The 15,167-nt window shown below is 36.1% G+C and overlaps 1 protein-coding gene and 1 long non-coding RNA gene across 2 annotated transcripts in view; one reads left to right on the top strand and one right to left on the bottom strand.

Moving 5' to 3' along the window:
• The first annotated feature begins 8,311 nt into the window (after positions 1 to 8,311).
• On the top strand, positions 8,312 to 10,014 carry LOC135156903 (uncharacterized). Its single transcript, XR_010295962.1, has 2 exons — positions 8,312 to 8,433; positions 9,297 to 10,014. It is a non-coding gene; the product is annotated as an uncharacterized LOC135156903 (long non-coding RNA).
• A 221-nt stretch (positions 10,015 to 10,235) lies between these two features.
• LOC129278005 (nonsense-mediated mRNA decay factor SMG7-like) overlaps positions 10,236 to 15,167 on the bottom strand; it is a 29,472-nt gene continuing 24,540 nt past the window's right edge. Inside the window, exon 21 of the mRNA XM_054914198.2 lies at positions 10,236 to 15,028. Within this exon, the coding sequence (XP_054770173.2) occupies positions 14,933 to 15,028 (96 nt within the window). The 3' untranslated portion in view covers positions 10,236 to 14,932. The remainder of the gene's footprint in view (positions 15,029 to 15,167) is intronic.

Consider the following 15,167-nt stretch of genomic DNA (forward strand, 5'->3'; position numbering starts at 1 on the left):
GCCAAGGAGGCGATTTTTTTTTTCCGTCAGTAATTGTGCACCCGCCTGTTTTGGAGGATTTGAATCAGACTACAAATCTCGGACTTTGGTTTTTTCAGAGTCTTACCTCAAGTTTTAATAAGAAAAGTTACCTTTGGAAAATCGTTCAAGGCGAGATTCGAATCTCCATCAACGGTATCATTGTGCATAGTGAGCTCACAATCAATAGCGCATCGTTTTACCAATCCGACGAAACACCAGTCGAGCTGATCGATGCATCGGAAATTATGCTATATCCTGTGGCCCATAATGTGAGGGGAAGTCTGATGATAAACCTTATTATATCGCCATTCCCATAGACTTACTTATTTATGACAAGGTTACGGCTAACAGAGTTATTATTTACTACTCTGACGGCTACGGTATACTGCCCTCTCGCGTCGGATGCGCAAGTACTGAAGAAAACTCGCGCTCCGGAGTTGCTTCTTGCTTATGAAGAACGGGCATTAAATTTGGTTGATTAATTTAATGTTTATTGTTCTCAGCCAGACCCGAGGCCTGTGGCAGCTAGAAAGGTAACTAAATCAAACATAGTTCGAAGTTAAGTCAATCAGAAGAGCGCAATCGGGACTTGCATTTGATTTCTTTTTTTTGTTTAGTCATGTTTAACGGTTCCCGCCCTTATTATCTAGTAGTTTAGGTACTAAACTTGACTCTAATTTTCAAAACACGGGGCCCGTTGCAGAAACAGTTACGTTTAGATACAAGTCAAAAAATTAAGCCCAAGTCCCCAAATGCACGCTTTTAACACGGGGCCCGTTGCAGAAACAGTTACGTTTAGATACAAGTCAAAAAATTAAGCCCAAGTCCCCAAATGCACGCTTTTGATTGATCGAAAATCAAATTGATGGCCTTTTTTTAGAGTTGCGTTTGTTTGCATCTCTTTCTCTTTTCACGATTAATTATTGTACATTGCCATCAATACAATTAATCGTAAAGATATTATTCTACGATGCTTTGGCTTACAGATCCCAGGTCAAGCAATGATTCTACGACGAGCTCTCAGTCTGTCAAACGATATAGTGTTATACCTTACTATAATCATGATAATGATCATGGCCATAATACATTTTATGTACTCTAAATTTTCACCAGTGGCGTAACAAGCGGGGGGCAAGCTGCCCTCCCCTGGCGGATTTCACCGGGAAAATAAAAAAAAAACGCAAGAAAAAGATAAAAGGGAGGGGGAAAAAAGGGGAAGGAAAGGGGAAAAGGAAAGGATGAAAAGGAAAGGGAAAGGGAAAAGTGAAAAGAAAACGAAGAAGAAAAACAAAATTAATGAAAAAGGAAGGAATTAAGCGGGAAAAGGGACGAAAGAAGAACATTTGAGAAAGAACAAATCATTCCGAAATAGGCCTATGTAATGCAATAACATGATGGAAAATAAATAAAAAGATGACAAAGTGGCAAACAATAGCGGGAAACGAAGGTAGAATGGAATTAGTCAAAAGCTAAATTGGAAAACAAAGAAATGGGACAAGAAAAAAAAACTTAATAACACGACCGGGCTGCCGAGGATTGAAAGTAAAAAGCGGGAAGAAAGATGGACAGTATACAACATTGTGCTATAAGCTTGCTAAATTTTATGCAAATAAGCTACCGGGGCTTTGTCCCAGACCCCACGCAGTAGGGGCTCTTCATCTATAACATTCAAATGGCTCTATAACGCCCCCCCCCCCCCCTGTATGGACCCTTCCTACATTAAGCTTTACGTTCAATCACTGGCATATAGGCGCGGGGGTCTTGGTTCCACACTCAAGAGGAAATAATCATAGGAGACAACATATAATGAAATCAATGGAAACAATGAAATGTGTTATTTGCTGAAAATAATGGAAAATCTATCACTGAATTTAATTTTTTTTTCAATAGGCACTTTTTTGGAGCTCGTTTTGCTCGCTGGCGACTTGTTACAAATTTTCCCACATTGCTTTGTTTTGCCCCCTCAAAATATTTGGTTCATTACGCAACTGGGTTGAATAAATGTGTTGTGTACAAACTATATTCTGTATATACCCGCGATTTGATTAAAAGTAGCGGCAATCTGCGAGGTTTAAATGGCTTTGATATCAAGACCACAACCGCATTGTACTGCCGTATATGAGTATGGAAGGGTTGGGCCATGGCCCCAAAAGTTCTACAAACAAGAGCAAAAAAAAAGGGAGGAAAGAAAAGCAAAGGAAAAGGGGATATGATTTTATTTACTGACAGAGGCGTCGATCCTGGGGGGCAGGGGGGGGGGGCGATCGCCCCACCAATGAAAATATTGGGGGGGCAAACATATCGTTTTGCCCCCCCCCCCCCCCCCCAATAATTCCGCATGTGCAAAAAAAAAATAAGATTGTAATGCTACACTGAAATCAGCTAGCGAGATTGAGATACCAATTCGATTTTGATTTAAAATCGTGCTCAAAATGTCTGCTTTTCAGATTGGAATATAAAAATTTTCAGCTCGCGCTGATTAAATAGGTGAATAGAATGTCCCGTTTTCAGTTCTAAACCTCAAAAGAACTCCCGCTTCGATTTGCAATAATCTTTTGTTGGATGTATATCTTGTTCTTTATTAAAAGCGTCCATTAAACTGTCTTTTTTTTTCCAGATCGAAATATCAAAATTGTTCTTCTAGATACCAATCTTAATCATTGGTACCAAAAATGCTTAAAATATTAAGCTTTCTGGTCAGAATATAAAGAAATTTCAGCTCGCTCTCTAGTGAGATACATGTATCTATCCTCCTCGTGATTTACTACAATTAAACAAACCTAAACAGGTACATTTTTCCTGTTTTCATGTTATACTAAAAAATTTCAGCTCGCGCTTCGCGCTCGCATTGTTGGAGAGGGTGAGATATGTGTCTCTTTCTCATGAGTCATATATATATATATATATATATATATATGCAAATATATAAAATATAGGCCTATGTGTGTGTGGGTGAGTTTGTTCGTTTTGTGTGATCAAGCGCCTTTGGAAGGTTGATTCATGATTTTGCCCCCCAATCTGAAAATTGGATCGACGCCCCTGTTTACTGAATATAATGTCAAAATATATCTCAAAGTTAGATTCTCATGATCTTGTTTTTTTCTCGCTCGCTTCGCTCGCTTGGGACTTATATTAAGCAGCATTTTAGCACATGCGCCATACTGTGCCCCTCGTTTTTTGTACTCTTCACGCTACTGCCGCAAAGAATCCTGTTCACAGTGGGGTACAGACCACAAAAAAAGGAATGAAAAGAGAGAAGATTGAAATACATTATTTTGTGGATATCATGTCAAAATCTATCACAAAATTTGATTTTTGTAATAAAAATGTCAAAATTCTTAATCGCTCGCTTCGCTCGCTCGCAACTTTTTTAAAAGATAAATTCTTCCCGATACGCAATAATCTGGCCCTCTCAAAATCGTCGCCTCATTACACCATTCCGCCTGTTCATACCATGATATGACCGGGAATTGTTTTCTCTTGCCACCCCCCCCCCCCCCCCCCGGACACAGACCCCTGTTACGCCGCTGATTTTCACCAGAACAAAATCCACATGAAGAGTAACAAAATCCTTACTTTTCAACTTTGAAAAACAAACATTGATGGTAACCTTGGTCGCTTCGCACCCTCGCTTTAATAAAAAGGGGGGAATCTGTCTATGGCCTTGTTTGATTCAATAGAGCACCTCAGGCAACTTATAATTCTTGTGATTTCTTTGAAGTCGTCTCCATATATATCTTCACAGTTTTAATGAGTAAGATAAAAAATGTCTCATCATTTGATCATGTCCAGAGATAACGGTTAAGGACAATGCTGTTTTGCTCGATTGTATTACATAACATGACATCGTCATGGTCACACGTAAATAGTCTACCACGCTGTCTCTCCTTGATCATGTTGATGATATAAAGTTAGTAAAAAAAATATATTGATCAAATTCTGATTAATGGCCAATGAATGTCAATAACCAGGGGCGGATCCAGGATTTTCCAAAGGGGGTAGGCACATTTTCCCCGAGGAAAAATTTGACGAGCAATAAAAAAGGTCTTCACTTTCAAAGAGGGGGGGGGGGGGCACACTTTTGTTTTAACGGCATTTTTACATTACAAATTTTAATTTTGCTTCTCCCCGGATCCTCAAGTGTCAATAACAAATGGTCTCACTGATAACTTTGTTTTCTCAAAGGCTAAATGGCGAGTCCAACTAATGATATTAGTTGGTGCTGAAAATTCAATCAAAATCGGAAGTAAAGCCCGGGAGTAAAACAAGAGTTCTGGGGGTTTTTTCTTCAAATTTCACTTGTTTCAGAAAAATAACAGTTATATGCACAACGCAGATATGTCATTTTAATGATGTAACCAATGACATCGCCATTGTTCTGAATTTTATCACATGAAATATGAAAATTGGAAATATTTCACTTTCCCTTCATTATAATGTAAAATATGAATTGATTCATCAAAGAATATATCCCGGAGGGGGGGGGGGGCATTCAAATGTATTGCTGTACACATGCGTGACCAAATTATTTCCAACACCACTAAACGAGTTTTTATCTGTGCGCAAAATAACCCCCTAAACAAATTTTTCGCGGGCTTCATACACATTTTGGCCCCTGAACAGGTTGTCGCCAGAATCGGAGAATATGACCCCTAAACAAGTTTTGCCTCGGGCCCGAACACTTTTCAGAAACGAGGAGGAAAAAGCCCCGGGGAAAAAGCTAGGGGGAAAACATACCCTAAATACGGTTGACCCCGCGATTGACCATTGACCAGTTTTTTTTTAACCACCCCTTTTTGAAAATCGGTGTTTTTAATACCCTTAACGAGTGCACGTGCGGCCCGCGTTTTTTTTTTTTTTTGGGGGGGGTCACGCATGTGTACAGCAATATATTTGACTGCCCCCCCCCCCAAATGCATGTGAGAATCACGGAGGTGGGGCTGGGATATCTTGATTGGGGAGGGGCAAAACGACTTAAAGATTACATTTTTTTTCGCTCTTTCTCATTATTTTATTAATTTTGTGACCTTGAACAAATGTAATTAAATACTCTACCATAAATGCCTTGATAAAAAGATATTTTGTAACTTCTAATAAAAAGAGATTTCATAATTTCAGAATTCTTCTCCTTCAGGCCATAAGTTTTGCAATTATTGTTAATGACCAATCCAGAAACGAAAGATGATAATTAAAGACATGGAAAACATGACACTGACACAGCAATTAATATGCAATGCAAGAAGTACTGGGTTTGAAGACATTAATAATTTTTTATTGTATATTCAATAACCCATCATCAACTATAAATACATGCATATCTTTTCATTTCTTAGAAACATAAAATCCAAGGCTGCAACATTCTGGTCAGTTATATGCTCAGTATTGAAGCCTATCCACTTCAAAATCATTAACACATTATGGACTATGGTGCCTCAAATTTACTTAGAAAATGTTTCTGTACTCAAATGTCAAATTATAGTAATGAATCTCTAAAAGAGTCTAGTGTCATGGAAAAAAAAATTGTTGAAAGCCTTAGTAGTCTAGCCCAATTGAGGCATAGTCTTTGATGGGCTTACAATTCAGACCCTGTATTACAATTCACGACTAATAATGAGAAGCAAATATGATAGGTGGTGGTTATTATATAAGTGATAGTTGAAAATGACAAATGAAAAGTTTGAATGGTCTCATTATTAATGATTATTCCTGTCATTTTTTCCAGGTCTCATTTTAAACACATGAGCCTATAGAAAAATACAAAGTGACGTGTGACCATTACAAGCAATAGGAATATGACACACGACAGCATGGGAGCCTAAAGGTTTTTCGAACAAACTATGAATGCAGTTCAGATAATTCAATTCATATTAACGAAAAATAATAAATACTGCCCTATTAAAAATTTGTTTTGAACATAACTTCACATTCCAAAATCAAAATTAGTTAGAAAGGCATCACATGAAATTGCCACCTTAATGTTCATATTCATTAATAAACAAAATATGTGACAAATTATTTTAGAGAACAAGTACTTGCCAGGTGCTAAGGAAAACATGTCAACATTCTGCTGGGTTAATCAGTATTTTTCAAGCAATAAAAAACATGTACCCAAACATGCTACTCAGTGTTGGTGATTTTCAGTAAACTCTGGTTGGTGTCAAGATTCCATTGTTTCACAGCATTCAATAACGATAACTAAGCAAAAACCTTGTAGATCTGTATCTAGGTATATGCTAAAATTAACAATTTTAAAATCCTTCTCTCAACATTTGTGTTATAATCGATGTTATCGTCATTACTTGAGTTGAGCTTAGCAGTAAACGTCTGCATATTTCAATATATGATTGAGGCACACGCTTGGCTTTCCATAATCCAGTTGTTCCTAAACTTGTGAAATCACCCCCCTGGTGAAATTGCACATTTTAACTCAAACACATACAGTGAGCATATTACAGATGTCATCATAAAAGAAAAGGCTTTTGTATTTGAATTTGATAACAGAGTAATATCAGTCTCTCAGTGGTTCAATAACCAAAAAATTCTTTACAAGCGGTATTGTTGTAATTATGAATACTAATAAGCAATTTAAAATACTAAAATGGTTATATTACGTGCTATTGTTATAATGTGTTTATTTTGATACATAATGGTTATATTTGTTATCAGCAAGTTCGAAACAAGATTAGAATATACCGTATCCCACCTGTATTGGATAAAATGTAATCGTATTCCATACATTGTTTGCAGCAAAGCTGATGACAGTTGTAATGATACAGCTTAATAAGAGACATCATACTTGTGCTATAGAAGAGTGATATATTTTCATTATATATTATTATTATTATCATTATATATTCCTATCATGATATAATGTTAGTATTATACATCGTGTGTTGATCAATGACTACTCAACTTGTCACGCTAAAATGCAAGACAGTGATATCAGATATGTACCATCCAAATGTACCATTGCACAGCAACATACTTCATATCAAGATTGATGTGTATTCAAAGTTGCACTTGCTAACTGCGCCTGTAATATAATTACCTTGTCTTGCTACTTTTGTTACATCATCAGTTGGAGATCAGGGCGGAATGAAACTCGCACACCTAAAATTCATGCACTATCAGCAATTTCATTAGTCAGGATCAATTTCCCTTATTCTGATACCAGATTTTTTTTAATTAAAGAATTTATTTATTGTGCTTGATTTCCCTAAATATGTCAACATCTGAGGCATTGTAAAACACCAAAAGGAAATGTTCTAGTTCCCGCAATGATATAAAGTTTTTAATTCTGTGGAGAGACGTGCCTTGCCTCATGGAATAGGTCTACCATTCTTAAGACTTAAATGCGAGCGCTCAAAGGCAGCTCGAGCTAAAGCCGGGGTAATAATAATAATAACAATGCGCCTCGGAATAGATTGTTTCCAGAAAGATGGCGCTATACAAATGCATATTATTATCATCATCATTATGTAAAATTAGTACCATCACATTCCTGTCTATTTGCTATTTTCACCAAGTCAAATGCAAATACCAATCCTTATAGCAACATTATGATGACCCTGGATAGCATTGCATGTTCTGCTTGTATTATTTCCCTTGATGTGATAAAAATGTGCTAAATTATGTGTAGTTTCATAATATAATGAACAAAAGATAATCAAAGAATAAGGCCGACAATGTCAAGCAATTGTCTTGGTCTTTCCAACCAAGTATTTTTCTAGCAATAATTATGTTGCAAGGCTGAGGAACAAAGTGTGGAAATTATAGTCAACTTTGAAGTCGACTTTCTCTAAAATGGGTTTGCACTGTCGTATGTGTGATATGAAGGTTTGTGGGTCATTCTTCAATAAGTGTATATTTTTGTGTCACATGGCTTTGGAGTCCCATGAAAAAATATAAAAAAGTTTTCTTATTTTTTACCGCTTTGTGTTGACTAACACGTATGTAAAAAATAATAAAAAATTAAAACAGGTCAAAAAGAAATATCATATATAATTTATTTTTAATTTTTTTTATGGCCACCCCCCTCAAAATTGCATGTCACAATAACATAATGTAAACATAAACATGTGTTGCATTTTTAAAATTATGCATCTTTTTGTAATAATATGCCTTGATAAATTAATTTTTATGAGTTGACAACGAATACCACTCAAATATACACGCGCAAGCAACGATTTTAAGATTTTTTTGTTTTTAAGGCCTATTATTTTGTGTCACACGATTTTGCGTCATCTCCGTCACGCATTTTCAGTGCGCCATCTACGGTACAACAAAGTGCACGGTTTTCAAGATTGTGGTTGCAAAATGGCCGGTGGATAGTACGGAGAAAGAATCGACACGTTTTTTCCCTGATCTCCGGGGTTTTGACATTGTTCGGGCGGCATCTTCGTCAAAAACCAGGTGCGTACCTTTATTCAGCGTCATCTCCGAACGCTTGGTATTAGCTAGATAAAGGTGTTACATTTATTTTCTAATCGTTTCTATGAAAGATTAACGTGCCCACAGAACAGCCAATGCCGCACTCGCGTTAGTTGGTATTGCAGACATTGATTATCGGTGCATATGTGTCTGATAGTCATCTCCGTCACGCATCATCTCCGTCACGGCTCTTTCGTGACGGAGATGATGAGTTTGATTTGAATTATGAACTTAGTTAATTGACACATTGGGCTCATGATAAACTTACGGCTATATTTACAACATGAAAAGTGACCCTTGGCCTTGGTCTGGAGGACTTCAGATCTAAATTGGTACACCGTACAGTACTACAGATATCATTAACTTTACCTTGTCCCACATACCCATATCTGTGTAAGTGCTGGTGATGTCTATGGCCATGGGATGATGGATTGCACTGCTTATACTGTGACTAGTCTGTAGTGCACCTTTAGTGATATTTCTTCTTCTTATTGCCAGAGTGGTGTGTTGATAGTGGCGTATGCATGGATATCGGTGCCCCCCCCCCCCCCAGCCTTTTCTGAACATTGCAATTAAGGCATAGGTTGTGAACAAACAGAGATTTTTTTTTTTGGCTTTATTTTGGCGATATTTTTCGCCCCTGGGACATTTGCCCCCCATCCCCTGATACGCCACTGGTATAAAAAAATATATGATAAATTAATAAATAGAACAATTATAATAGAGCAATGTCCAATGATGATAAAAAAGATAAAGTTCATGGATATAAATGGGAATGAAAATGACAAAATGCATTAGGATCAATTAATAATAACATAATTTGTACACATACTATATATTTTCAGAATGGTGCTTTCAGCTGCCGAGAGGGCTAAGAATTACCGGGAACGGATGAAGAGGGACCCTGCAGAGTATGAATAGAAGAAATTTTTCATAGTTTGTATTGGTATAATACATGTATAACACAAACTTGTTTGTGTGCTTAATCACAATGTTGGAAACATTTCAGATGTTCTAGTTTGTTTTGAGATTAAAACTTCTTAACATGTGTCCTTATTCAATGATTTCAAATCAAGTCATGAATTTTTGTAAAGACTACAATTTTGGCAGTCTGGAACTGTGAATATTTTTAAATTTCACTTCAAATTTATAAAACTGCATTATGGTTACAATAATCAGTGAAATTTTAATTCAATTCTTCCATCTAGTTAGAGATATTTTATGATGGGTTGTTCTACGTTTGATGTTACAGGTGAAAATTGTTGCAGAGTATGAATTGATTTTTTTTTTCATAGTTTGTATTGGTTTAATAGTATAAGACAGACTTGTTTGTGTGCTTACACAATATTGGAAACATTTCAGATGTTCTAGCTTGTTTTGAGATTAAAACTTCTCAACATGTGTCCTTATTGATTTCTTATGAAGTCATGAATAATTGTAAAGACTTTAAACATTTTGACAGTCTTGAATTAGTATGATATTGAATATTTTCACATTTCACCTCAAATTTATAGGATTGCATTATGGTTACAATAATTAAATGACACTTTAACTGATATCTTACATCTAGTTTGGAACATTTGTGATGAGTTGTCTGATAGATGTTTTAGGTGAAATTTGTTGCTGAATATGAATTGAAGAAAATGTTCATAGTTTGTAATGGTTTACAAATATACGACACATCTTTGTGTGCTTACACAATGATGGAAAATTGTTCTGTTATGAAACTGAATTTCAGGATTCTCATGAAAAAAAAGAAGTAAAATCATCTCTGGTCCCATATCTTGGATTTCCTTTGTATTTTATTGTTTTGGCAACCCTTATATAAAGAAATTTCGTTATAAAGAACTTATTTGATGGGTCCCAAGGACTTCTTTATATCGAGAGTGCACTGTATATAACGCATATTGCCCGTTTGTGAACAGACAAAAGCAGAACAAGAAATCGCCACCCTATAGACAACAGCGTCATCTCCGTCACGCGTGCGTCATCTCCGTCACGCGTTCGTCATCTCCGTCACGCTCAGTTCAAATGCATAAATTTTATCAGAGATTATTCTAGAGTAAAAATTATTTGTATTGGTATTTTTAGCGATCTATTAACTCGAAATCATATACCTCTCTTCGTCTGAATTTCCTGATAAAATTTGCTCACACTGATAAAAAATGACAAGATTTGGCGAAATTCACTTTTCATTCAGCAAGGCAGGTATAAATGGCAGCTGTAGAAAAAAAAATCAGAATGTGGCTGACCAGCGTTTTTGTTTATATTCACAGTCACCCCGTCTGTTCAAACGGAGATCGGATATAAAGTTTATTTCGTTCTTCAGTGAAAGAGAGGCGATTTATTTGAGAAAAAAAATTGTGACGGAGATGACGCATTAACAGTGTACATGTTTAAAAAGACCCCAAAATTATAACTTAGTCCCCATAAAGATCGCGCCAAACAGTATTTCCATAATCTACAGATGTACAAATATATTAAACAGACAAAAAGAAAGTTTAGAAATAGTTTTGAATTTCATCATCCCACAATGGTCGAAAATATACACTTATTGAAGAATGACCCTTGTATGACCGCCGACGAAATGTGCACTTTAAAAGTTGCATTATTATTTCATTTTACATTATCTTGTATCACTTCATACTGATTATGTATGTGTAATATGCATAACATTCACATTAAGATATAGATTAAGGACAATATTATAACTAGCAACATCTTCCCTTGGGATCTGATACATTTAGGGTATGCAACCAGTAACAGGTCTTTGGCTCAATTACAGTAAAACAGTGTAATACAAACAATACACATTACACAGTCAAACCTGTATGTAAATGCTGCCCAATGGTGACTTGAAAAGTAGGCTTTCTGATATGGTGGTTAGTTGTAGGTCCGTTGTCATGCTGTAATACATGTTTCAATGCGAAAGCTCTGCTCAGAGAACACCAATCTGGTGGTCTCTATCACTGATGGAAATTCAAGCAGTGATCCCACTGTGTCATCCCCATCCCACTTATAAAGTGTGATGTCATAATGCCCATGGTCCTCACAGAGAGGTCATCTTTCTATACAGATGGTAACTAGAGTCAACTGCAGCATCTATAACAGGTATATTGTTTTCCTTGCCACGTATCTCATCATTCAAAGTCTGACATCACCCGAATCGGGCAAAAGAAAAGCTGTGATTTGTTTCAATGGTACAGCATTGTTATCTAAGCCCTATTCAACGTTCAGTTAGGATAGGGGAACTCCATTGCTTTTCACAGAGTCAGGTATCATCAAAATTAAATTTTCTACCCTTGAAAGATCAAGACAGACTGTTGAATATAACTACATTACTGATATTTCATTTTGGGCAATAGTTTCACAACAGTATACTTTTACAGTCTTAAGTAGTTACAATAGGATCTGTCAAAACTTACTTTTACCTCTTCTAGAAGTGGACATGAAGCATAGTTAAATCAAGAGATATTTGGCAGGAAATAAAGAGTTTGTTTTACACATAGTATGAAACTTCCAAAGGCTCTTTTTAACAATTTTTACTTGGGAGGTGAAATTTTGTGTATTTTGGAAATCTAAGAGAACATCTTCGCCATTTGTTATTTACTAACATGGACTGGATCACAGACAAGTATAATTGTTGTAGCTCAGCCCTGCAGCATGGTGGTAATGACTATGATGATGATGATGATGATGATGATGATGATGATGATGATGATGATGATGATGATGATGAGAATGATGATGATAATGATGATGATAATGATGATGATGATGATGAAGATGATAATCATGATGATGATTATTCATAGCTGTTGTATGGCAACATACATCTGTTAAAAAATTGCAAAAAAATTAGTTTGTCTGGCAACAAACAATACCTGTCCACTGAACCATAATATTAGCGAGAGAAGATCTGCCACAATCTGAAGAAAAAGGAAATATAACATGATACTCTCAATTTAAAAAGTCTTGAAACCTTACACACGGGCCAAATAATTAAAAGCATATACATGCAAGGAAAAATAAACACATCAAAGTGAAAAGATACGGGTTACATGTATCATTACAGATATGAATATAGTTTTAGAGAAACCTTACAATAAAATAAGCCACCAAGTTAAAAGTAACGTGCTTGGCTTTAAAACACACACCTTGATCAGAGTTCTTTGAACTAGCTGTTTTTCAAATTTGCAAACTATGGTTCATATTGGGAGAATTACAGCACAACAATGGAACATCAATTAGGCAATGAACAGTAACTATCAGCTGATTTAAAAACATCTCTCTGCACTTTGTACCATGTTAAACCCCAATACATTCAGGTTATTCCTTATGTATAGGTATAAGTCCCAAGTTTCCTGTTTTATAAATGCAAATAGTGTATTCTTCATTGTTCTAAAAATCAAATCATGTCTTCTCCAGTGAACATTTACAAAACATACCATTAAGTAATTCATAAAGATATCAATAGTCTTAAATAAACTGTAGGATCCACGACATAGACACTCTCCAGTATGCAGAAAAAGCTTGATGAACGCATGCAGAATACCGTGAACATAAGAGGTGGGCAGACGCTCCAATGATGCCTGCCCTTAAATTTCAACATTTAAAGCATGAAGCAACTTCTCTAGAGAAGGACATTTCCATGTTACAACACAAATGGGAAAAAATGGCACAAATATCTCCAAGGCTATGAATGAGGTGATAACTATGGCAAGTCATTAGGACATCCACTGCAATGGTCTTCAAAGGCATTGGATTATTTTTAGCTTTGTTTTATTAGGTATGGATATGGTGTCACGATTTCAACTGAGTTTTGTCATTATTATTATTTTTGGGGGTGAAAAATTGTGTTTTCCATGAAATTCTGTGAATCCCCTGTTCTTCTCGACTTGATATGTCTGTTGTATGTATCACAGAAAACTGGGGATTTTATTATATGTACAACAGTAATGGTATACATGGATGGAGTATTAGACTAGGTAAGAAAATCAACTTATTTTAAATCATTGCATATAACAAAGTAAATATTCTATTCAGATGAATTAAGCAAATAATAAATTATATTGTATGGAATTAAAGGTTAATAATTGTTCAATGTAATTTAACACAATAATAAAAGGTAATTTTCATGCTATAAGAACATTTTGAAGCCACTCCTATTGCAGATTTCATGAATAAAATAATACAGATATATTTCTTGTTTCTTAGAAATATTCTAATCCTCGACTTACTTTCTTTCTCTCTCTCTCTCTCTCTTCACTTTCCTACTTGTTTGTCTTTTTTCCAGATTATACTACACGTGTTGTGAATCACACAACACGTGAATCGCAATCTTGGAAAAAAAATGTTTCTACTGCTTCATACACTGATTAATTCATATAACCCCATTCCATACTGCAGCCAAGTATTCCCTTTACAAAACCTAACCCAATTATAGAAATTAATGAATGGATTTCACTGTAAGCTTCAGCAGACAAGAATTTAGTCAGATGCTGGGCTTTATATACACATCATATAACCTATTAGAATTTGCAGCTATCTCTGTACACCTCAAGGGCCTGTGCTACAACTTTCCTGTTCTTCATCGATACTTTAAGCTAGATATTTTATTTTTCAAGATATATCAAATAAACAGATTAAAACTACAGTATCTAAAAACAGAAAAATCAAACACGTAAACATGTTTACAAATAGAATGCACTACTCTTGTGCTGATAGGTTGCTAGCGGCTTAGCCTATGGTATTTCTTCTTCCTTCCTTCTCTCTCTCTCTCTCTCTCTATCTCTATCTCCCTTTCTATCTCATCATAGAAAAAAAAATCCAGATCAGAAATACTTCAGTTGTAGCACCCTCTACAGGTTCATAGCCTTCAGTGCCTGCTATACACACATCATAGAGCTCCACTCGTATGCTCACGTCACAAGATTTTCCAAAGAATGAAATAAAACCTCATTGTATAACTACATATCCTAGTCACTCTTAGTAGGCCTACAGAACTCTCGCAAAATAGTGCAAATGATGTCATTTTCATACATACGTACATCTCAGAACCTCTTACTTCAGGTCTATCAACGTCGGTAACAAAACAACTCTATGTGACATTTCGTCTGAATGCTTACACTTTTGAAAGTCCTTGAGATGTCAACAAAACAGGTTAAAACAACCTTACTTAATGATTCAATAACGTTTTTCATTTGTAAATAGAGCCATGAAGACGATACCGTATTGATATTAATAACGAAGAGAGAAAGGATATAAACGGATCTGCTCTTCTCTCCTTCTCTGTCCTTCTCTTTCTCCTCTTCTCTACGTGTTATAGGAGCCTCTTGTGCTCATTGTTACTGTAGTTTCTTGATGATGATCTTGATGTTTTAAGTTGCTGGATAGATTTTAGGATTCTTCTCTCCTAGCCGCCCATGGAGCTACCGATGGGAGTCCACAGGAGTTTAGGTTGACACGCTGCGGCTTTCCTTCACGTATCGGGTTTCTGTTGTTCAAGGCTCACAGTGTGGCCAAGGATCTTCTCCAGGGGTGATTGCTCTGATCGCAAAGGGCTGGACCAGATACTCTATAAAAAACACAATAGGATCATTCCATAAAATAGGGTACCCAGTTGGGTGACGCAATATTTCCTCCGGGGGGGGGGGGGGGGGGGGGGGGGGTGCTCGAATTATAAAATGATACCTATGTGCCGCACCAAAAACAAA

Source organism: Lytechinus pictus, chromosome 15, assembly GCF_037042905.1.
Source record: "Lytechinus pictus isolate F3 Inbred chromosome 15, Lp3.0, whole genome shotgun sequence".
Classification (NCBI taxonomy): Eukaryota; Metazoa; Echinodermata; class Echinoidea; order Temnopleuroida; family Toxopneustidae; genus Lytechinus; species Lytechinus pictus.